General features: G+C 40.4%; 1 protein-coding gene across 8 annotated transcripts in view; it reads left to right on the top strand.

Moving 5' to 3' along the window:
- DENND5B (DENN domain containing 5B) overlaps positions 1 to 25,303 on the top strand; it is a 293,655-nt gene that overhangs the window by 168,926 nt on the left and 99,426 nt on the right. For all 8 annotated transcript variants that reach the window (XR_014803666.1, XM_084956381.1, XM_021092090.2 and 5 more), the window contains one exon: positions 8,504 to 9,170. Coding sequence is in view for 7 of the 8 variants with exons in the window: in XM_084956381.1 (XP_084812507.1) it covers positions 8,504 to 9,170 (667 nt within the window). In the remaining variant the exon portion in view is untranslated. The remainder of the gene's footprint in view (positions 1 to 8,503; positions 9,171 to 25,303) is intronic.

Raw genomic sequence — 25,303 nt, forward strand, 5'->3', positions numbered from 1 at the left:
AAGGAAGTTCATTGTGTCCTTTTTTTAGATCCCACATGTAAGTGATAGCATTTGACGTTGGTGTCTCACTTAGCGTGATAATTTCTAGATCTATCCATGTTGCTGCAACTGCTGTTATTTCTTTCCTTTTAATGGCTGAGTAATACTCCATTGTGCATATGTACCACATCTTCTTGATCCACTCCTCTGTTGATGGACATTTAGGTGTTTCCATGTCTTGTCTATTGCATATAGTGCTGCAATGAACATTGGAGTACATGTGTCTTTTTGAGTCTTGGTTTTCTCTGGATAGATGCCCAGGAGTGGGATTGCTGGATCAAATGGTAATTCTATTTTTAGTTTTCTGAGGAATCTCCATACTGTTTTCCATGGTGGTTGCACCAATTTACAATCCCACCAACAGTGTAATAGGGTTCCTTTTTCTCCACACCCTCTCCAACACTTATTGTTTGTAGACTTTTTGATGATGGCCATTCTGGCCTGGCACACCTTTCCTCCTAAGTGACCAAACATCAGGAGTGCAGCTAACCTTCCTTTCCTTTCTTCACACTACAGCTTGTGCTTCTGCTTCTCTCTCTCTCTGGAAGGCTTTTTCACATCTCCTTCCCCTAGTGAATTTTTCATATTGACCCTTCAGATTTCATTTCATTTTAAACATGATTTCCTTAGAGAAGCCACCCCTGACCACCACCTTCCACCACCCTTCCATACATTCAGCCAGGTCCCCTTAGGTTCTCTTGGCACCTTGTACCTTTCTGTGGCAGTGGCACTATGACAGTTGCAATGAACTATGTGGCTAGTTGTCGACTCTGCATCTCCTGCTATAACATAAGTACCATTAGGACGGGAACACTCCCTTTTATTCATTTCTGTATCCCTAGCTTTGAACATAGTAGAGGTTCTAATCTTTGAATAAATGAAGGAATGTATGCTTGCTTGCACTATTTCCCTTCCCTGTCTTTGTTCAGATGTCACCTCTACTGCAAAACCATCTCTTTAAGCAGGAATAGTTAGGTGCCCTCGCTTCTCTCTTCTCATAACACCTTAAATGCTCTCCGTAGCAATACTGATCACATTATTTTGTAACTGTGGGTTTATATGTTTCTGATTCCTATTAGACTCTCTGAAGTAAGGGATTGATTATTTATTTATTTATTTATCTTTTTAGGGCTGTAACTGCGGTATATGGAAGTTCCCAGGCTTGGAGTCAAATTGGAGCTGCAGCTGCCGGCCTACACCACAGCCATAGCAACATCAGATCTGAACCTTGTCTTCGACCTGCACAACAGCTCTTAGCAATGCTGGATCCTTAACCCACTGAGCAGGGCCAGGGATTGAACCCGTGTCCTCATGGATACTAGTTGGGTTCATTAACACTGAGCCATGACGGGAACTCCAGGGATTTTTTTTTTTTTTTTTTTTTTGTCTTTTGTCTTTTTTTGTTGTTGTTGTTTTGTTGTTGTTGTTGTTGCTATTTCTTGGGCCGCTCCCGCGGCATATGGAGGTTCCCAGGCTAGGGGTTGAATCGGAGCTGTAGCCACCGGCCTACGCCAGAGCCACAGCAACGCGGGATCCGAGCCGCGTCTGCAACCTACACCACAGCTCACGGCAACGCCGGATCATTAACCCACTGAGCAAGGGCAGGGACCGAACCCGCAACCTCATGGTTCCTAGTCGGATTCGTTAACCACTGCGCCACGACGGGAACTCCCAGGGATTATTTTTATATTTGCCTGTTGTGTTATCAAGATCTAATGCAATACATGACGTAAAATAAATGTTTATTAAATGAAGAAAGGAAGGAGAGAAAGAAAGAAAGAAGGAAGGGCAAACTGATTCACTAACTCCTTGAGAGTTTTCTGAATAATTTTGACTTATATAGTAAGAGAGATGGAATGAAAGTCATAGATGTGTAGAAAATTGGAAAAAAATGGTTAAAATTTTAGCCAGACTGCCTAAAAACAACTCCAGAGAGATAATAAGGACATGTGGTTATTCAAACCAGGAGAAGTACACTGCATTGTGAGCCCCCTTTGGCTAGAGTAAGTGATTGCCAGTGACAATCTGGTTAGCAGTGACAACTCTGAACTTTTAGATGTTGTGAGGGAGTGGGGTGGGAGAGGATGTTGTTAGTAAATAGCAACATCAGCAGATAAATGATGTTGAATGCCATGGTGAGCAAATGTTGATTTATAGTTTGGATTAGGAAAAATAAACTCACTTTTAAAAATGAAAAAGCAATAGCATTTTCCAATTTATGCTTCCCAAATTAGAAATATAATTCTTACTTTTTTTTATTTGTAGGAAGAGAATTTAAGAATTCTTACATCTGTTGTCTGTAACATAGCAATCATTCTTCACTTTGAGCTGCAACTTTTGGCAAGCTTTTCTTGTAAATGTTTGAATGTGTGCTAAAGAAAGCTACAAACTCTTAAGGGAATATTGGGCAGCTGTTCAAAAACAGTTCAAGCTGTAGTTTTGTGGTTTATGATGTTAGGAAAGCCTGTCAATTACAATTAAGTCTTTATGTTGACTTCAGAGGTCACTCTGTTTCTATATTGCCTACTTGATGTAAAAAGAGAACTACAGGAAGTTTCTCTTGTGGCTCAGTGGTAACGAACCTAACTAGGATCCATGAGAACTCAGGTTCAATCCCTGGCTTTGCTCAGTGGGTTAAGGATCTGGTGTTGGCCATGAGCTGTGGTGTAGGTCGAAGATGCGGCTCAGATCTGGCATTGCTGTGGCTGTGGTGTAGGCTGGCAGCAGCAGCTCTGATTCATTGCCTAGCCCAGGAACTTCCATATGCTGCTGGTGTCACCCTAAAAAAGCAAAAAAAATAAAAATAAAGAGAACTACAGACTGAATGAAGAGATGAACTAAATCTGATCCTGTAACCCAATATGTTTTTGATTGCTTTCCTGCTCATTCATTTATTCCTTCATTCAACAAATACTTATGTGTGCCACGCACGACGCCATGCAAGGTTTTTTTTCCTTTTTTTAGGGCTGCACTCCTGGCATATGGAGGTTCCCAGACTAGGGGTCAAATCAGAGTTATAGCTGCTGGCCTATGCCACAGCCACAGCAACGCGGGATCCAAGCCTCGTCTGTGACCTACACCACAGCTCATGGCAACACCAGATCCCTGACCCACTGAGCAAGGCCAGGGATCTAATCTGCATCCTCGTGGATACTAGTCGGGTTTGTTAACCACTGAGCCATGATGGGAACTCCAAGGTTTTTTTTTAAATTTAGTGAATTTTATTATATTTATAGTTGTATAACCATCATCACAAACTAACTTTAGAATATTTCTACCCAAACCCCCAGCCTCTCTCTCTCCCTATGCTATGCAGGTTTGAGCTTAGCCTGGAGCAAGACTGATTCAAATCATCCTTCCTATAATCTTTATTAACTATAGTTAATATGTCAGATGAGTTTTCCTTCGTAATTATCATCAGAGAATCTCACTGACTTGCTATGATAAATGCAATCTTAATGTGAAAGCATAATTATGAAAATATCCTTCCATAGCCTTTTATTCCCAAGATTAGGAACAAGCAAATTTTCCCCTTATCTAGTCCAGTTATTCATGTGTTTTACCGAAGTCTATATCTTATTCTTCCCAAATATACACAGTAATTTAATTCTTGTCAGCATACGTCTATAATAATTAAGTACAGCTACTGTAGCTCTTTCTAAGTCTCTCATTCTGTGAACTATAAAGACATTTTCACTGACATATTTTATGCTGAGCTTGACAGTTTGCCTTTTATCTTTTATCATTTACCGTTTATTATGGCCTCAAAGAGTATATTGTTCCGGGTGTGATACTCTGGAATGGTTAAGGCTATTACCAGTCCTTGAGTAGTTTTCAGTCTAGAAGATCAAACAAAATTAGAGTCTACTAATATGTGACAATATATAATGTACATATGTATACTGTGGTACAAGATTTTAATTGCCTCATTCAATAAAGACTTTTTAGATGAGAGGTGGCATTTTAATGGCATTTATAGGATGATAACACTTTTTTAATGGAAAGCTGAAGAAAGGCTTCTTTAAGGTAGTATTTATATGGAGACTTAGAGGAAGTACGAGAGTGTTTTTGGTATCTGAAGCTGCAGAACAAGCCATGCCAGTGTTACTTAAGTGGCTTAACACATAGCCTGGCAGATTTTTTCCACAAAGGGCTAGATAGTAAATAGTTGAATATTGTGGGCTATACAGTTCAGCTCTGCTGCCACAGTGTAAAAGCAGCCACAGACAGTGCTTAAGTGGATGGGCGTGATTGTGTTCCAGTAAAATTGAGTTTGACCTAAGGGCTGTAGTCTTGTGATTTAAAACAACAAAATCACCATTTTGCTTACAGATCTGCAGTTTGAGTAGGATTTGGCAGGGCTGCCCTTCTTTGCTCTGCTGGTTCTTAGACTGGTTAGGAGCTGAGGACTGGGATTGTTTGAAGGCCCACTCTTCCCTCTGTGTCTTCTGGGCTGGGAACAGAGCTGGGGCTCTGCCTCTATGCCATCTCTCCAGCAAGGCAGCTTTGGATTAGCCACACTTACTCGTTGGCTCAGGTCGCCCATGGTGTGAGACCAGAGGTGGGGGCAGCTGCATTGCCTTTTTTATAAAGCCTTGCCTCAAAAGTCACTTATTGTCACTTGCTACTTCTGTTGCCTTTTTCTTGCCTAGGCCAGAGAGGGGTAAAACCATAGCCTCAGACCAAATATACCTGATTGCCTATCTTGTAAGTCAAGTTTTATTGGAACGAAGTCGTGTTCATTCCTTTGTGTTGTCTGCTGCTGCTTTCATCCTGTGATGGATGGTAGGGCTGATTGGAGTAGTTGTCTAATATTTATTTTTTTGTCCTTTTTTTTTTTTTTTTTTGCCTTTTCTAGGGCCCCTCCCATGGCATATGGAGGTTCCCAGGCTAGGGGTTTAATCAGAGCTGTAGCCACTGGCCTACGCCAGAGCCACAGCAACTCGGGATCCAAGCCATGTCTGCAACCTACACCACAGCTCACGGCAACACCAGATCCTTAACCCACTGAGCGAGGCCAGGGATCAAACCTGCGACTTATGGTTCCTAGTCGGATTCATTAACCACTGAGCCACGACGGGAACTCCTGTCTAGTATTTATTATCTGGCTCTTTACAAAACGAGTCTGTGAGGTCCTGGTGTCAGCAACCTGCCCAGGTTCTTGGTGGAAGAGTGGCAAGGTTCTTGAAAAGCACCTGGAACTAGAAATGTTTTTGAAATCATTTTTTAGAAAATACAACTAGCTACTGGTAATGAACCCTGCAGATATCTAGAGGAAGATAGTTCCAGCTGGAGGGAAGGCAGATTTTGGCAAGAGTTGTTAATTGTGTTCACCGAACAGCAGTGGGGCCAGTGTTGCTGAGCAGTGGAGTAGGTGAGCTGAAGAGCAGTGAAAGGTGATGTCGCTGGGGCCAAGTCATGTAGGGCCTCATGGGGGCCTTACAGTGTGAGGATTTCAGCTTCTAGTGAAGTGAGAGACCATTGGAGGGTTTTGAAAGATCTAATATTTTTAAGGATCACTTTAGATACTATATGGGGAGCAGGTTATGAGGTTCAGGGGCAAAAACGGGGAGACTTAAAGTTAGCAGGGTATTAAGTAGTCATCCAGGCAAGAGAAGAATGTCGTTTAGATTAGAGTAGTAAGAGTACAGATAGATGTAATTTGTTTCTGAATATATTTTTTAAAATTTTTAAAATAATGTTATTCAAGTGTAGTTGATTTACAATGTCATGTTAATTTTTGGTTACAGAGTAACTCAGTTATACATATATATTCTTCTTTATATTCTTTCCCATTATTATTTCTCACAGGATATTGAATATAGTTCCCAGTGCTACCCAGTAGGACCTTGTTATTTATTTATCCTGTATAAAATAGTTTGCCCCTGCTAACCCCGCATTCCCAATCCTTCCCTCTCTCCCCAGCCCCCAGCAACCACGGTTTGTTCTCTGTATCTGTGAGGCTCTTTTTGTTTTGTATGTATGTTGATTTGTATCATATTTTATGGTTTGTTTTGTTTTGGCTATACCCACAGCATGCAAAATTCCCAGGCTAGGAATCGAACCCATACCACTGCTGTAACAGAGCCACAACAATGACAACACCAGATCCTTAGCCCGCTGAGTCGCAAGGGAACTCCTGTGTCACATTTTATTTATTTTTTTGTCTTTTTAGGGCTGCACCCATGACATACGGGTTCCCAGGCTAGGAGGTCAAGTCAGAGCTGTAGCCACCTGCCAACACCATAGCCAAAGCATTGCTGGATCTGAGCTGTGTCTGCAACCTACACCACAGCTCACAACAATGCTGGATCCTTAACCCACTGAACAAGGCCAGGGTTTGAACCCAGGTCCTCATGGATACTAGTTGGATTTGTTATCACTGAGCCATGACAGGAACTCCACTCCTGCGTCATTTTTTAGATTCCACATATAAGTGATATCATATGATGTTTGTCTTTCTCTTTCTGACTTACATCACTTAGTATGATAATCTCTAAGTCCATCCATATTGCTGCAAATGACATTATTTTATTCTTTTTAATGGCTAATATTCCCTCATACATATACACACACACACACCATGTCTTCTTTATCTCTTTATCCTTCAGTGGACATTTAGGTTGTTTCTAAGTCTTGGATATTGTGAGTAGTGTTGCTATGAACATTAGGGTGCGTGTATCTTTTCAAATTATAGTTTTGACTGGGTATATGCTTAGAAGTGGGATTTCTGGATCATATAGTAACTCTCTTTTTATTTTTTTTTTTAAGGAACCTCCATACTGTTTTTCATAGTAGCTGCACCAATTTACATTCCCACCAACAGTGTAGGAGGGTTCCCTTTTCTCCACATCCTTTCCAGCATTTATTATTTGCAGTCTTTTCAGTGATGGCCATTCTGACAGTTTTGATTTACATTTGTTTCTGAATACATTTTTGAAGGTAGAACTGATGGTAACTGGTGGATTGGATAATGGGGTGAGAGAGAAAGAAAGGAGTCAGAGATGACTCCAAGGCTCTGAGCATTCCTGCTGCCTCCTTGAGATCCCTGTGAAAACCAACACTCTAAGCCAGAAAGTTGCTGTGCTAAGAGGCACATCTGTTTCTGTTCCTTTCCTGCTAAAAACCCTCAGAGGCTTCCCCATTTTCATCCCCAGACTCCTACCATGACTCACCAAGGCCCTTCGTGACTTCACCTCTCGTATCTCCTGCTGCCTCTCTCATCTCCCTCCTCCCCACCAACAATGAATGTGTTCAGTTCCTCAAAACCTCCTATTTTGTCTTCTGGGCTTGTGCACATGTCCTCTCTCTCTGCCTTCACTTTATCTCACTAACACCTATACATGTTACTCTCAGGTTTCCACTGGGACTGCCTTCATTTTTCCCTTGGTAGCTCTGTCTTTTCTCATTCGTGTCCTCCTGCTGTGTTTTTTCCATATTTTTCCTCCTGCTGTTATTTACCCTATCATAGCACTTCCCATACTTCACAGTTTATGATTGTCTAATCATCTGTCATCCTTGCTGGACTGGAAGCTCCAGAGGACCAGGAACCACTGTCTTTCTCACTGAGCCATCATAGTGCCCAGCTCGGAAAGGCACTTATAAGTGTTTGTTCACAGTTTGAATGAAGGACATGTAACTTTTAAGGTGAATTACATTTTCTTGGTAATGTGGGGATTTGCGAGAGCTTCTGAATTTCACACCAGATTGATTATTACCTCTGGAAAAAAAAGTGTAATGTATGGTAAAAGTATTTCTGTGCACAAAGTGTATTGTCATATAAAAGTCAGAATAATAGAAAAATTAATAATGATCGTTATGTTAGGATAGTTGAATTACAAGTTCTGTTTTCCTTAGTATATTCAAATTTTCTGTACTTTGTTTTATTTAAAATATTTTAAAGAATTGATTTCTCTTTTCTTGTGCCTTTTAAGTATCTTAAATATAACACCTTTAACTCTGCATGTAATTTTATTCCCCAATTTGACCCATTCCTGGGTAGTTCCTAAGACCTAAAGCCTAATATCTGCTGGAAATAATCTAACATGTATTGTTTCTGTCCTTCTGCTTCAGTAAATAAAAATTCATTCCCTTTTCAAAGTTTATTTTTCTAAGGATAAAGTATCATATCGTTCAAAAGAGTGAGAATGATACTATTGCTTTTATTCTGTGCTTAACTTTTTTCCACTTATCAAATGAACTTTTACCTGTTTCTGTATTCCTCTGAAACATTATCATTACTCCAGAAATAGTCTTTAAGTATTAAATATTTGTAAAGTATCTTTGCATATTTTGTCTTCAAGTCACTGATGCATCAAATGTTGTAGATAAAGAAACTGAGGCTCAGAGAAGTTACGTGACTTGCTGAGGTCACAAGCTCAGATGAAGGTTCATAGACATTTTGTACAGGTTTGAAGTGGTTTGAGTGCTGCGTTTTGATGCTTCTCTTCTCCTTCCCCCACAGCTGTGCATGCCTAAAGGGCTATCTTTCAGAACACAAAATGACAATAAAGACCCTCAGTTCCACTCATTTATAATCACTCGGGAAGATGGTTCTCGTACCTACGGTTTTGTTCTCACTTTTTATGAAGAAGTTACAAGTAAGCAAATCTGCACAGCAATGCAGACGCTTTACCAGATGCACAACGCAGAGCATTACAGCAGCGTGTACGCCTCTTCCTCCTGCAGCATGGACTCGCTGGCGAGCAGCATTGACGAGGGAGATACAACGTCCCTTTTGAAACTCCAGCGCTACAACTCCTATGACATCAGCAGAGACACCCTGTATGTTTCCAAAAGCATATGTTTGATTACACCACTGCCTTTCATGCAGGCCTGCAAGAAATTCCTTATCCAGCTTTACAAGGCAGTTACCTCCCAGCAGCCACCACCCTTGCCGCTCGAGAGCTACATCCACAATATTCTCTATGAGGTGCCCCTTCCACCTCCAGGGAGATCACTGAAATTTTATGGTGTTTATGAACCCGTCATCTGCCAGAGGCCGGGACCCAGCGAGCTCCCCCTCTCTGATTACCCTCTCCGAGAGGCCTTCGAGCTTCTGGGGCTGGAGAACCTGGTGCAGGTGTTTACCTGTGTTCTCTTAGAGATGCAGATCCTTCTCTACTCACAAGGTAGGTCTGCCCTAGATTTTAGGTCTCTCCCAAAAAAGTACTTATGCTGCCAACTACTGTATTTCCATGGGGTACGTTATCCATTCCAAATAATTAATGGTCAGAAGTCTTTTCTGTTTGGGTTAAAAAAGTGGGTTTGGATAGGACCAGAGACCGTGAGGTTACTTCTCTTTGGGGTGGCAGTGGCTGTGGAGAGAAAAAGGGAAGGAACTTAAAAGCATTAACATAGCCTACTTGAGTGTTTTTATATCTTAATGGACATAGATCCTTTTCCCTGATAATAATCATCATAAAAGAAACATACTTCTTTGTACAGTGAGAGTGAGAGAATCCCCTCACTACCAGGAACACAAAGCTTCTCTCTCTCTCTCTCTCTTTTTTTTTTTTTTTTTTTTGGTACAGATTAGTAAAGGTCCACATCAAAATTCAGCTGGGGAGTTCCCGTCGTGGCGCAGTGGTTAACGAATCCGACTAGGAACCATGAGGTTGCGGGTTCGGTCCCTGCCCTTGCTCAGTGGGTTAATGATCCGGCGTTGCCGTGAGCTGTGGTGTAGGTTGCAGACGCGGCTCGGATCCCCCGTTGCTGTGGCTCTGGCGTAGGCCGGTGGCTACAGCTCTGATTCGACCCCTAGCCTGGGAACCTCCATGTGCCTCGGGGAGCGGCCCAAGAAATAGCAACAACAACAACAACAACAATAACAACAAAAGACAAAAAAAAAAAAAAAAAAAAAACCTCAGCTGGTATTGGAAAGGGATAAATAACATTTTTGACCCTGCAGCTTCCTAAGGTGATCAACTTTGGATCTTTGCCTGTGGGTGGTTTCATGTAGTGAGAGAGGGGGCACAGATACGGGAAACACATGATTCTTCTAACAGTTCCACCAAAGTTATGTGGGTTTTTTGGTTTTGTTTTTAGTCCCAGAAGGAAGTTATCCTAGTGATACTTTGTATTCAAAAATTTCCCAAAGCATACTTAAGAAAATAACAAAATTTGGGTGTTATATTATCAGAGCATCTGTGATGACTAATATTGAACCTAGTAGACTGGAACACTGGTTCCAGTCTGAACACAAATTTGCAGAGGAAATAGAGATGTTGTGTCTGTTTTTTCTTTTACTGCCGCACCTGCTGCGTATATTAGTTCCCAGGCTAGGGGTCGAATAGGAGCTGCAGCTGCCGGCATACACCACAGCCACAGCAATGCCAGATCTGTGACACGTCTGTGATCTAGGCCACAGCTTACAGCAGTGTTGGACCCTTCACCCACTGAGTGAGTCCAGGGATGGAACCTACATCCTCATGTATACTAGTGGGGTTTGTTAACCACTGAGCCACGAAGGGAACTCCAGAAATGCTGTGTCTTAATGGATAGTGAATTGAAGGAAAATATAAAATGGTACCTGTGCATTGGTGGGTCTTTTGAAAACTGTGGCACAAATATTTGGGTTAGCATCTTGCTTACTTGTATTTAGGCTGGCAGAATTGGAGTACAGTCTCCTGACTGCTGCTGTCAAGCTTATTTTACCAGTTTCCTTTTTTTCTTTTCTATTTTAAATTATAAATGAGACTGAGCCAAGTAGGCTATATTTGTACTTCCCCATCTTGTGTGTATGTTGACACTGTTTGTGTGTTGACAGCCCTTCACGAGGTTGTATTTTCTTCAGTTTATGCTGCATAATGTTCTGATAATGTGTTCCAGTGTCTCAATTTTTGTCGTCAGGAAGTTCTTTTCTAATGACTAAGCTAATTTCTTTCTTGTCCTCGTGCTCTCACTTTCTTGGTGCTGGCCATTACCTGCAGGTCTCCCTTATGTATGTGCAAGATTTAACATTAAGTAATTCTTTCTTCCTTTTCTACATTGTCCTTTCTTGCTTTTTTCCCTGAGGGGGGAAGGGGTTGGAGCTTAATACCGTCAGGTATATTAGCTTACTAGTAGAAAGGATTTTAGATCCTAGATTTCCAAGGGATCTTCCCAGTCACTTAGTTCAGTTTCCTAATGTTTTGCCTAGAGAAACCATTTGGGCCAGAAAGAATATTGGGTTTTGGAGTGATAACAATCATGATTTCAAATCTCTGTTCTGTCACTTGCTAACTGTAACCTTGGACAAGTTATATAATCCTCCTGAGTGTCAGTCAGTTCATCTTTATGGGGATGAGTTTCTTTCCCTCCTGTGTCTCACTGATTTATTGTGAAGGTTAAGTAAGAAAACCTGCACAAAATACTTCGGGAATAATTAGCTGATGAAATGATAGCCAATGTTATTGTAATTATTATGTTTTATTAGTCCTACCTAATCCTCTATAAATTATGCTCATCTTAGGTTGTGAAGGTCTGAGGTATTAATACATTTAAAGTGTAACTTTGTTAAACAGCCAAGGCATTTGTTTCATAGTTGAGAACTTAATTTATGTTCTCTTATATTGACTATCACGCTTTTTTAAGAAAAACACCCCTCATTATCATACTTCTTGTTTTGCATAGCACCGTTTGCTTCACTGCTTGTGGTTTTTGAGCTCTCATCTTTCTGCTTCGTTTTATTAGCTTATCCTATTTGGTTTATGGAGTCTATTGAAAAGTTGTAGTTGATTAATACCTACCTGTTTCTTTCAGTTTCAAATTAAGAAAACTAAGTATTTATGAGCATGTTTTTGTCCTCAAGTATTTTTTGATAACTTGGCCTTAATGCTGAGAACAAGAGCAAATCTGAGATTGTAGAATTTGTACTCAAATGAGTATTTTTTGGTAACTTGGTTCCCCTCCCCCTCCATTTAATCTTTTCAGCAGTGAATTAGTACTGTCTATATTTTTTGAAGAAGAAAATTGATGCTCAGGGATGCTTGATAACATGCCCAAGATCACAACTATTAGGTAATATGAGGCTGAGAACGGACTGGGATCAGTCTTTCTCCAGAGCACCTACCACATGTTAGCTGTATGGGACCCTGCACTTAACCTCTGCTTATCTGTCTCAGTATTTAGTTTTAAATTATAAACTCACCTCTGAGGGTCTTTTGTAAAGGCACCATGTTAAATAATTGCAGATTATCTGTGTAAATGCACATTTTAACAATGACAACGTCTTTCCCGTTAGAGAAAGAAATTTCATTTAAATGAATGAAATGTGAGTCATTACACTCTAATGCCATTCTTCATTTTTCCTGACTCTGTAAAGGGTTTTAACAACATTTGATACTTCATTGCATGCTCACTGGTGCTGTAAAATTTAAAAACATTGCAAATCTTGAACAATTACCATGAGAACCCAGAGTGAATCAAAGTGGGTGGATTTTAGTGATGAAAATGTCTTTCTAGACTGAATTGAAATTCTGGCCCACAGCCTATTTAAACCTATCCAGTCTGTTACTTAGAGAGTGTGTACATCACAGTCACTTTGCAGTGGTAACTAGCTAGAAATTTTATGTAGAGAATGAACTGAGGAGGTAAAGGCTTTTTTCTAGGAGCCCAAATCAGAAAAGAGTGCTTTTCTTCAGTAGCCTAGAAATACTTGGAGCAAAACAGTGGGAAGATGGGAGTTTGATCATCTTTTCAAATGAATAATAGAGGTATAAAAGATAAGGGAATTTAAATACTAATGTCTACTTTTGATTCCAATCATTATGGCCTCAGGAACATTTTGGGGCCTTGCTTACCCCCCTTGATTCTTCACAATGGAAGTAAGCAGTTACCCCCGCCCACAGTGCACTGCCTGCCTGTGAGCCTTCACTGTATTTCCTCTCCCTTCCCCTCCCTTTGTAGTTGTGCATGAATTAACCTCATCAGAAAGGAGAAGCTTCTTGAAGTTTTCTTGAAGAAGTTGGAAGCCTTCTAAACACAAATGGCTAGTGAAGCTCAACTAAACATTATAGTTTTGTTAGTTATGAAGCTTATGAATCATAAAAGCAAACATATTTTAACAGAAAGTGGGTTCCCATAACCTGTATCCTAAAGGCATTGGAATTTTAACAGCTTTGGACAGTATTTTTGTACTTTATTTTATGATGAACAAAAACTGAAGACGTTGTTCTCAATGAGTTTTCATTATATATTCAAGAAGCTAATCCTTGGGCGGTTATAGAAGTAGTATATATCTCCTAATTTGTGGCTGTTAATTTTCTTTTAGGGGTCTTTTGATGAATTAAGATATCTTTGATATTCATAAATTCCAATTTACCAATCTTTTAACTTATGACTTAACTTTCTGTTCTATTTAAGAAATCCTTCTTAAATATCTTAATATAATCTAAGTCATTTATGACAGCCCACAGCCAATATAATATTCAGTGGAGAGAAGCTGAATGGTTTCCCACTAAAATCTGAAACAAGACAAGGATGCCTACTCTCACCACTTTTATTCAACATAGTATTGGAAGTCCTAGCCACAGCAGTCAGACCAATAAAAGAAATAAAAGGTATCCAGATTGTAAGAGGTAAAATTGGCACTCTATGCAGATGACACGATACTATATATATAGAAAACCTTAAAGACTCCACACAAAAACTACTCAAACTAATCAACGAATTCAGCAAAGTAGCAGGATACAAGATTAACATTCAGAAATCAGTTGCATTTTAAAATCTCACCAAAAAATTAAATACCTGGGAATAAACCTGACCGAGGAGGTGAAATAAGAACTATAAACTATTAATCAAGGAAATTAAAGAGGATTCAAAGAAATGGAAGTATATTCCATGCTCCTAAGATTGAAAGAATTAATATCATTAGAATGGCCATACTACCCAAAGTGATCTACAGATTTAATACAATCCCTATCATATTACCCATGACATTTTCATAGAACTAGAACAAACAATCCAAAAACTTATATGGAACTGTAAAATACCCAGAATTGCCAAAGAAATCCTGAGGAATAAAAAACAAGCAGGAGGCATAACTCTCCCAGACTTCAGACAGTATTACAAAGCTGCAGTAATCGAAGACAGTGTGGTACTGGTACAAAAACAGACATATGGACCAGTGGAACAGAATAGAGAACCCAGAAATAAACCCAGACACCTATGGTGAATTAATCTTTGACAAAGGAGGCATGAATATAAAATGGGAAAAAGTCTCTTCAGCAAGTGGTGCCAGGAAAACTGGCAGCTGCGTGTAAATCAATAAAACTAGAACACACCCTCACACTGTACATAAAAATAAACTCAATATGACTTAAAGACTTAAGCATAAGATAAGACACTCAATATGACTTAAAGACTTAAGCATAAGACAAGAACTGTTCTCCTAGAGGAGAACATAGGCAAAACATTCTCTGACACCAATATGTTTTCTTAGGTCAGTCTCCCAAGGCCATAGAAATAAAAACAAAAGTAAACTTATTGGCAGAAAACTAAAAATAGAATTACCATTTGATCCAGCAATCCCACTTCTGGGCGTCTATCCAGAGGAAACCATGACTTGAAAATATACATGCACTCCAATGTTCATTGCGGCACTATGTAATAGCCAAGACATGGAAGCAATGTAAATGTTCATTGACAAAGGAGTGGATAAAGAACATGTTGTACATGGAGTTCCCATTGTGGTGCAACAGAAACGAATCCGACTAGTATCTATGAGGTTGCAGGTTCAATCCCTGGCCTCACTCAGTGGGTCCAGGATCCAACGTTGCTGTGAGCTTTGGTGTAGGTCATAGATGCAGCTCAGATCCTGAGTTGCTATGGCTGTGGCATAGGCCAACAGCTGTAGCTCCTATTCAACCCCTAGCTGGGAAACTTCCATATGCTAAGGGTGTACCCCTAAAAAGCAAAGAAAAGAAAAAGATGTGGTATGTATACACAATGGAATATTACTCAGCCATAAAAAGGAATGAATGAATGGCATTTGCAGCAACATGGTTGGATCTAGAAATTATCATTCTAAGTGAAGTTAGACAGTGAGACACAAACATCATATGCTATCACTTATATGTGGAATCTGAAAAAAGAATACAGTGATTTCCTTTGCTGAAGAAGACTTTGTAAAACTCACAGACTTTGAAAAACTTATGGTTACAAAAGGAGACAGGTTGTTGGGGGAGGAATGGGGTGAGGGTTTGGGCTGGAAATGCTGTAAAATTGGGTTGTGATGATTGTTGTACAACTATAAATATAATAAAATTCATTGAGTTAAAAAAATGAACATATGGGACCTTATCAAACTTAACAAGCTTTTGCACAGCAAAGGAAACCATTAAAAAAAAAAAAAGACAACCTACAGAATTGGATAAAATAAGTTTCACACGATGCCACCAACAAGGGCTTAATCTCCAAAATATACAGACAACTCATATAAATCAACAGCAAAGAAACAAACAATCCAATTGAAAAATCGGCAGAAGACCTAAACAGACATTTCTCCAAAGAAGATATACAGATGTCCAACAGGCATATGAAAAAATGCCCCAAATCACTAATTACTAGAGAATGCAAATCAAATGAGATACTACCTCAAATTGGTCAGAATGGCTGTCGTTAATAAGTTTACAAATAAATGCTGGAGAGGGTGGAGAAAAGGGAACCTTCCTAAACTGTTGGTTCGAATTTAAATTGGATCAACCACTTTGGAAGACAGTATTGGAGGTACCTCAGAAAACTAAATATAGAACAACCATGTGGGAGTTCCCATCATGTCTCAGTGGAAATGAATCTGACTAGGAACCATGAGGTTGTGGGTTTGATCCCTGGCCTCACTCAGTGGGTTAAGGTTCCAGTGTTGGCTGTGAGCTGTGGTGTAGGTCAAAGACGTAGCTTGGATCTGGAGTTGCTGTGGCTGTGTTGTAGGCCGGCAGCTGTAGCTCCAATTCAACCCCTAGCATGGGAACTTCCATATGCCACAGATGCTGCCCTAAAAAAAGCAAAAACAACAACAACCATGTGATCCGGCAACCCCATTCCTGGGCATATATCCAGACAAAACTTTCTCACAAAAATGCATGCAGCCCTATGTTCATTGCAGCAGTATTCACAATAGCCAAGACATGGAAACAACTTAAATGTTCATCAACAGATAAATGGATTAAGAAGATGTGGTACATATACACAGTGGAATACTACTCAGTCATAAAAAAAGAGTGAAATAATGCCATTTGTAGCAACACGGATGAAACTAGAGATTCTCATACTAAATGGAGTCAGAACAAGAAAGACAAATATTGTATCACTTATATTTGGAATCTAATATATGGATGAACCTATCTATAGAACAGAAACAAGCTCACAGACATGGAGAGCAGACTTATGGTTGCCAAGGGAGAGGGGGAGGGAATGAGATACACTGGGAGTTTGGGGTTAGTAGATGCAAACTATTGCATTTGGAGTGGATAAGCAATGATGAAACATGGTGGAAGATATTATGAGAAAAAGAATGTATATGTATAACTGGGTCCCTTTGCTGCACAGCAGAAATTGACAGAACATTGTAAATTAACTATACTAAAACAAATTTAAAAAAAAATCCTTTTCTATTCTGAGTTTGTAAAAATAGTCTGCATTTTTCTCCTAAATGTTTTAAAGTAACATTTAGCATTTAAGGCCTTAATCTGTAAGAAATAGATTTTTGTTTATGTTGTGAGAAAGAGATCAAGCTTGTTATTCTAGTCCTAGTTGTTGAATAGACCATTCATCTTCCCTCTAATCTGCAGTGCCACTCTGCCATATATAAATAGTAAATATTTCAGGGCTTTAAATTTATACTGCCAATTCTTCTGTCCCTGTAGTAAATCATGCTGTTGTAATTACATAGCTTTAAAGTAAGTTTCAGTATCTTATAGGACAGTTCTCTTCACTGCCTTCTTTTTATTGAAATTTCAGTGAATCCAGTTTGGGGACAGTTAAAATTTAGAATATTGAGCTTCCCCTCCATGAAAATGATATATCTCTTCATTTATTAGGGCCTTCTTTAATGTCTCTCAGTGAAGTTTTATAACAGTAAAGTAGATGGTAATGTGCAAATAATGATGGTTTTTTTTTTTCCCTTCTATTTCAAACTTGGTCACCTTTATTTATTTTTCTTGCCTTACAATACTAACTAGGCTCTCCAGTGCAGTATAGACTGGAATTGATGATAGCAAGCATCCTTGTCTTTTTCCTGATGTTAGAAAGAATTCCTTTAATGCTTCACTATTAGGTATAACATTTGCTGTATTGTTTTTGTAAATACTTTGTACCAGATTAAAGAAGTTTCCTTTTATTCCTCATTTGTTCAAAGTTTTTAAAAATCATGAATGTATGTTGTATTTTATTGAGTTCTATTTCTACATCAGGTAAGATGATCATATTTTTCTCTTTTTATTCATTTCAGTCTACCCTGATACTCCTGAGGCCAAACTTTTAAATATATGGCTTGATTTAATATGCTAATTTTTTTTTTTTTGACCTTTTTGTTTTTTTAGGGCCACACTCGAGGCATGTGGAAGTTCCCAGGCTAGGGGTGTAGGGGTAGAATTGGAGCTGTAGCTGCCGGCCTACACCACAGTACAGCAACACCAGATCTGAGCCACATCTGCGACCTATATATACCACATCTTAACAGCAACACCAGATCTTTGACCCACTGAGCTAGGCCAGGGATTGAACCCTCATCCTTATAGATACTGGTCAGGTTTGTTACTACTGAGCCACGATGGGAACTACTCTAATATTCGGATTAGAAATTTTACATCTATGTTTTTTATTTATTTGGCTTATTATTTTTATTCCTTATACTATCTTATCTGGGTTTTGGTATTAGATTATTCTACCTTCATAGAATGAGTTGGAAAGTGTTCCATTTTTCTCTCAAAGATAAAATGGAGAAGAATTCATGGAAGGTTGTAATTATTTGATCCATGACTGTTTGAGGGAACTTGTCTGTAAACTGTTTGGTCTTGTTGGGAAGATGTTAAGTACCAGTTTGGTGTCTTTAATGGTTTGGTTAGGTTTTCTATTTCTCCTCCCCCTTCTTCCTTTTACACCCCCTCTGTTATCGTCACCATCATCATCATCATTATCATCATCAACTGGAGACAAAGATCAAATTATTTTTATTATACCATAGGCTACCCCCTGGTCTTTGACCACAATTCCTTATAGCAAAAGGATCCTAACACTTAAAAGATGCTGGTACATTATTTGTCCCATCAGTCATTACTACTTAGTTCAGTTTATTGTCTGTGCTATGAATGTATCTCCCAGGGCAAGGCCACTGAGCTTTGCAGGCTTCTATTCCATCTTGTCAGGTTCCAAAAGCAGCAATATATGGCTTTCCCTTTCAAGGCATCTAGTATTATTGAGCTAAGAGACAGTATCATCTCTTGCTCTGAGCCTCTTTCAAGGTAATAATGTCATATGGGATTTCTCTTATTACATAATTCATTTATTCACTCCTTTACCCTCAGCTCCTATTCCTCCTTCTTTCCATTTTTTCCCAAAGTTTTCCACCTTTGGAAGGACATTAGGGTCCACCACACTGCTGGTTTAGATTGCAGGCAGTAAATACCTCCCCCTCAGTCCAGTACCATTCATATTAGGGTAAGGTTACAAAGGTACAGAACTAGAGGGCTGGTTTTATTACCTCTTGGCATTACAGCTGCATTCACTGTTACCCAGTTTTGCCAGAGGGGGTGAAGGCACAGGGTACCCCTCAGGCTCTTGGGAATTCTGACGTATAGTTTTAAAAATAGTTACAGTTTCTTGCTTGGGAATCATCCCCATCTCTGGCACTTGTAGCTGTAGTCCTGGTCCTGCATCAGGTAGGAAAAAAAAAGTTGAGGTGACATGGTCAAGAAAATAAAAAGCGTATTGTGGAGTTCTCATTGTGGTGCAGCAGAAGCAAATCTGACTAGTATCCATGAGGATGTGGGTTTGATCCCTGGCCTTGCTCAGTGGGTTAAGGATCCAGTGTTGCTGTGAGCTGTGGTGTAGCTAATAGATGCAGCTTGGATCTGTGCAGCTTGTTGCTGTGGCTGTGGTGTAGGCTGGCAGCTGTAGCTCCATTTCGACCCCTAGCCTGGGAACTAGCATATGACTTGGGTACGGATCTAAAAAGCAAAAAAAAAAAAAAAAAAAAAAAACACCAAAGAAACCCAAAGCATACTGTTATACCAGCATCCTTCCTCCTTAGGAAGAGTTGTAGTCAGACCGGCATCCACCTCTATACCCCTCTTCCCAGATCCACCAGAAGAGCAAAGGTATCTGTCTAGTGGGGACTCTCCTGTAGGCCCCCGCATGGTGGGTATGTAAGTTAACCCTTGATGCCTTTATCTCATTCTTTTTTTAAATTTTTTGCTTTTGTTAGGGCCGCACCTGCAGCACATGGAGGTTCCCAGGGTAGGGGCTGAATTGGAGTTGCAGCTGCTGACCTATACCATAGCCACAACACAAGATCCCAACCACATCTCCTACCTACACCACAGCTCATGGCAACATCAGATCCTTAACCCACTGAGCGAGGCCAGGGATCAAATGCGCAACCTTGTGGTTCCTAGTCAGATTCGTTTCTGCTGTGCCACAATGGGAACTCCTATCTCATCCATTTTAGACAGCAAATGTTTCAACTGCCTGTTCTGATTCTCTATTAAACCAGTACTGTGAAAGGGTGATAAGCAACATCATATGTCCACTAGGCGTGGTATTGCTTCACTCCCTGTAGGACACTGTGCTGTGAAGTGTGTCATGTCCCTTAATCTGAAGCTTGGCCACCCACATTAGTGTAGTATCTTCTGTTCTGATCCACTGATAGTTTTTTAAACATTTGCATCTACAGCATCATATGCAAAGCCCGGTCTGAAGTGTCTGTTCCTGGTAGGAACCCTCTATAGTCCCCCCAACGCCCCATCCCACCAGGGCTACTGGCTTTATTCCAGTATAATCTACTTGTGTAGTAGGGCCTTCCCCTGGGGAATCTTCCCCATAGCCATCTGCCATCCCTGTCTCTCTTACTGGCAGATAAAACAGTTCTTGTTGTTAATTGGTGCCTCAGAGGGTATAAGAAACTTAGGTCTAGATTCCGCCCATCTGCATTGCTGCAGTTCCCCCGTCTCTACTCACTTCATGGACCCAGGTGGCCACTTCAAGGGAGTGTGCCAAAAGGTCCACTTGGTAGTTACAGTCACCTCTCAAAGCTGGAAGGAGGTTCTTCTGAAGGGAATCAACATGTCTTAATGTAATGTGGCCATAAATTCCTAGAGTGATTTCCATATGGCTGCACCATATACAGGCATCCTTTTAATAGTCCCATTTTCCATTGCTGTGAGTCAGTAAAAACCCAGGCATGTGGGCTTTTACAAATTTGTTCATTTCTTCCATCACTGCTAGGAAAACAACATGAACCCACTGAGCCCATCTGTATTTACCTTCTTGCATCAGAGTGGTGGCCATTCACCTTGGAACTGTGTCCATAAAGCAAGCAGCCCTTTGTTAGCTGTCCAGGTGACAGTAGAATCTGGCAGGAACTCACTCAGTTCCAGAGTCAGTCCTCTGGGAAAAGAGGCTCCTGATTGTGTCTCTTCCTTGCATTCTCGTAACAAGACCTATATAAACTATTTGCATTTTATTATGGAATTCTTCTGTCCATTGCCTTCCTCATTAGCATGTATTTCTGACATCACCCAAGACATCGTGGGTATTTTGGGTTTCAGTATTATGTCTTTCAATCATAGGGACAGTTTAGACTAGTCCAGTAGCAGGCTGGTAATTGACTCTCAAATGGAAATTCTCTAGTCCAACATCCCAATAGTTGTCACTGGGAGGCGCTTGCAGGCTTTTGCCATAAACCCCAGTCTGCTCCACACAGAGCTGCTATACAGTTTTTCTGCCAGACTGCAATTTCTTGTGTGGGCTCAGGCATTCTTACTTCCACTTAGCATGTCCAATTAATACTGCTTGGAGGGCCATTGACATTCCTTCTTTTTTATTTTGGGGGGAAGTATTCCCCACTTAGACATAATATCCATTCCCATAAACCATTCAGATAAGCCTATTTAAACATTCCAGTTTTTGCCCAAACTTCCACCTTAAACCAGCCAATCTCAACATTTTTCACGTTCTCTCAACTAATTGTAGTCTGTGTTAAGACTTCACCAAAGAGTTTTGGAATCACAGTATAGGGGGTCCTCTCTGAACAAAGGAGTCCCAGAAACCTCTCTTCTCCATCCCCTGACCATTTTAGCCATCAGGGGTTTCAAGCAAAGAGACCCTGGTCCTTTTGTCAGTCTTTATCTTGATTAGTCTACCTTATTATTGCCCTGGGTGATTTCATCTCTGGTTTCTCATTATAATCATTGCTTTCCCTGTGTCTTAAATTTTTCCAAACTGGAGTAAATAGACTCAACTTGTTCAAGCCCTTTAATGTAGGGGGACCAGCTGGGATATCTTTGATCTACCCATTCTCAGTGCTATATTAAGACCTATTTCAACCCCATCAATGTCTATCTTATTCATCCCATTTCTTAATAACCACCCACAGATTTCCATTGTACTGGGATGGGTCACTTGATACTCTCTTTTCCAATCCTATCAATGTTTGCTTTAGTCACCCAGTTTCTTAATAACTTTAAAAACATCCATCCTGCTGGGACAAGTCCCTTGACTCTTTCCTCTGCCTGTCCACATTTTCTTTTTAATTAATATAATGTTTTTTTATTAGCATCTCTTATGATTCATGAGGGGAAGCTGAGACAGGCTTCTTTGACTCTCAGGTTACATGGGTTGCTAATGCAAAAGGAGCCCACAGTATTTACCATGACCTGCATGGTGGGCACTTTCACTGTGAATGTCTTGATTTTCATAGTGCCAACCCACATGGGTTGCATATGAATAATATCAGTGGCTTCATCTGTGGTGTCCAGTTGACATCTTTGAGGGGAGTTGGACAGTGTCCCTTCTTAGTGTAAACAGACTTTATAGTAACTTCTGTCCGGTCCACCAAGCTGGCTATTTCTCAGGAATAATCTGCTGTGTCATGGATAGCTATCCATGATTGTCCCATAGTTAGCTGTGGGTCTTGCATCAGCCCTGCGCCTCTGCAGCATTTAAAAATGAAGACACTGCTCCTAAATTTCTCTTGGCCCATTTTAGTAAAGCTTCTTGAGGAAGCTGGTGATACCGATCTACAAAACAAGATAGTTCCTTCATACCGAACCCCCTGGTGTCAGCAGTGTCTTGGTTTTGCCCTTCCCATCTCCAACATGGACTTTGATGACAGCAGTCTTAGAGTTACTTTTTGTTGTCCCTGATTAATTTTTCCCTTTGGGGGCAGCTTTAAAGCTAGTTGGCCCAGCATCAAAGTCTGAGCCAACCCTCTCTTTTATTTCATTTTAGCTACTATAGATAACAGTAATCACAGGATTGTATATTTCAATTTTTTCAAAATTGGTTTGCCATTGGAACAACTCCCCAGGAGTTGAATCCATCAGTAAGTTCCATGGATAACTTCTACTTTTAGTAATTTTTCTCAGCATAGCTGCTGCTCTGTACTGTGATTGATTGACCCTGTGGCCACCCAGGAATCAAAGGTTCCTTGTTCCTTGCTCTTTCGTCTTTTCTCTTCCCAGACCACATCTTCTGTGAGCTTGGGTCATTCTACTGAATCCCACATTTTCCCTTTCTTTCTTCCTTCCTTCCTTCATTTCTTTGTCTTTTTGTCTTTTTAGGGCCATACCTGTAGCATGTGGAGGATCCCAGGGAAGGGGTCTAATTGGAGCTGTAGCTGCCAGCCTACGCCAAAGCCACAGCAATGCCAGATCCGAGCCGAGTCTGCGGCCTACACCACAGCTCATGGCAACGCCAGATCCTTAACCCACTGAGCAAGGCCAGGGATCGAACCTGCAACCTCATGGGTCCTAGTCAGATTCGTTTCCTCTGCACCTGCATCATGACGGGAACTCCTGAATCCAACATTTTCTGACACCAAGTAAGAGCTGCTTTCCTTCCTGACATCTGTCAGCTCTGATATTGATGATTCAATTAACTTCTGACACCAACTACATGGAGTTAACATCAGACTCCACAGGTTTAAGGGTTTGGTCCTGCAAGTCTGCCCTCACTTCAAACACCAGCTACATTTCTGCCTAGCCAACTACGAATTCAGGGTCTCCCACGACACCCCTTTTAGGTTCCATAATTCACCATAACAACTCACAAAACTCAAGAAAGCACTTTACTTCTGTCACCATTTATTATAAAGGATACAACTCAGGAACAGCCAAATGGAAGAGACGTACAGGAGAAAGTATTGGGGGGGAGAGGGGAGACTGGGAGCTTCCTTGCCCCTCCAGGCACATCATCTTCCCAGTACCTCAGTGTGTTTACCAACCTGGAAGCACCACTCTTTCTTCTTAAATCAGTTTTTGTTCATTCCTGTTTTCTCTAGGAACAATTTTCTTAGCTTTCAGTTAAGAATAATATGTTAGGAGTTTGGGTTGTGGCTCAGTGGTTAAGAAATCTGTCTAGGAACTATGATGTTGCAGGTTCGATCCCTGACATCGCTCAGTAGGTTAAGGATCCGGTGTTGCCGTGAGACGTGGTGTAGGTTGCACACGTGGCTCAGATCCTGTGTTGCTGTGGTTCTGGCATAGGCCAGTGGCTACAGCTCTGATTTGACCCCTAGCCTGGGAACCTCCATATGCCATGGGAACGGCCTTAGAAAAGGCAAAAAGACAAAAAAAAAAAAAAAGAAGAATATTTTAATAATGTTTTCTTATCTTCTTCTTTATTTTATTTTTTTTTTCTTTTTGTCTTTTTAGGGCCTCCGGGTGTGACATATGGAGGTTCCCAGGCTAGGGGTCTAATCGGAGCTTCAGCTGCCGGCCTACGCCAGAGCCACAGCAACACCAGATCCGAGCTGCGTCTGTGACCTACATCATGGCTCATGGCAACGCTGGATATTTAACCCACTGAGCAAGGCCAGGGATCGAACCCGCAACCTCATGGTTCCTAGTCAGATTCGTTTCTGCTTCGCCATGGTGGGAACTCCCCTTCTTAATTTCTGTATATCTGTAGTTTTGTCCCCCTTTGCATCCCCAACATTATTTATTTTTGCCTTCTCTCTTTTCCCCTTGATTATTTTTCCATAAAGTGTATCAATTATATTACTCTTTTTAAAAAACTGGAGTTCCAGCTATGGCCCAGTAGGTTGAGAATCTCACTGCACTCTCTTCTCTTCTCCACCATCCTATGTGGGATTGAATTAGCTCCTTGCCGCACAAGACTTTCAGGATCACAGTGATTCCTGGCCAAGAAAAGAAGCAAAAGCAAAATCCCCCCAATGGATTAGAAGGAAAACTAGTAATAAAATCAGGTACAACTCCAAGAAAAGACATTGGAGAAGAACCAAGCTGGGTCTGTAAGGAGCTTCTGCACTTGAGGTGGCATGTGTATTTATGTTGTGTGGCGGTCACTCGCATCCCACCATATCACTCTGAAAACATCACAGCCACAGTTGAATATATTAGGAAATGGGTCCTCTTTGTGTTGGTGTTTCTGCATAGCACTTTGCCTCAGTAGTAAATACGTGAAGGCCTCTTGTTGTGGGGGGGTGGGAAAGAATCCAATTGCATTGCCTCAGGTTGCTGTGGAAACACGAGTTCAATCCCCAGCCCAGCTCAGTGGGTTAAAGGATCCAGTGTTGCCACAGCTGCAGCCCAGGCCCAGGAACTTCCATATGCCTTAGGTGCAGCCATAAAATTAAAAAAAAATTTTTTCAATTAAAAAATAAAAAAACAAAATTTTCACCTTTGTATACTGGGTTATATCTTTGTTTCTGCTTTATTTCTGGTTTTGTTTTTTTACTTCTTTTGGGCTCATTATTTTATACTTTCCCATCCCCAAATATTAGCACCTTAAGCATTTGAGTCTTAGTGGCATCGCACAACTCTTAGTATCTGGTGTTTTCATTATTCAATTCTAAATTTAAAATTTTTTATTTGTTTTGACCATTTATTTTGCTTTTCTTCCTCTTTTTTGCCTTCTTTGGAAATAATTGGTATGTCTTTTTCTCAGTGCATTTTTTTCATTTAATTATTATAGATGTTATGCAGTCCATTTTCTCTTAATGGTAAATTTTAGATTTTTAACATGAACACTTAGTCTTATGTTAATCAGAATCTTTAAAATACAGATACTCTAAAAATGTTTTGACTCCAGTCACCCCCCATCATGG

The sequence above is a fragment of the Sus scrofa genome, chromosome 5 (genome assembly GCF_054392235.1).
Source record: "Sus scrofa isolate SSC_HxYL_T2T_F1_AM1 chromosome 5, Sscrofa_HxYL_maternal_Yorkshire_Landrace_v2.0, whole genome shotgun sequence".
Taxonomy (NCBI): domain Eukaryota; kingdom Metazoa; phylum Chordata; class Mammalia; order Artiodactyla; family Suidae; genus Sus; species Sus scrofa.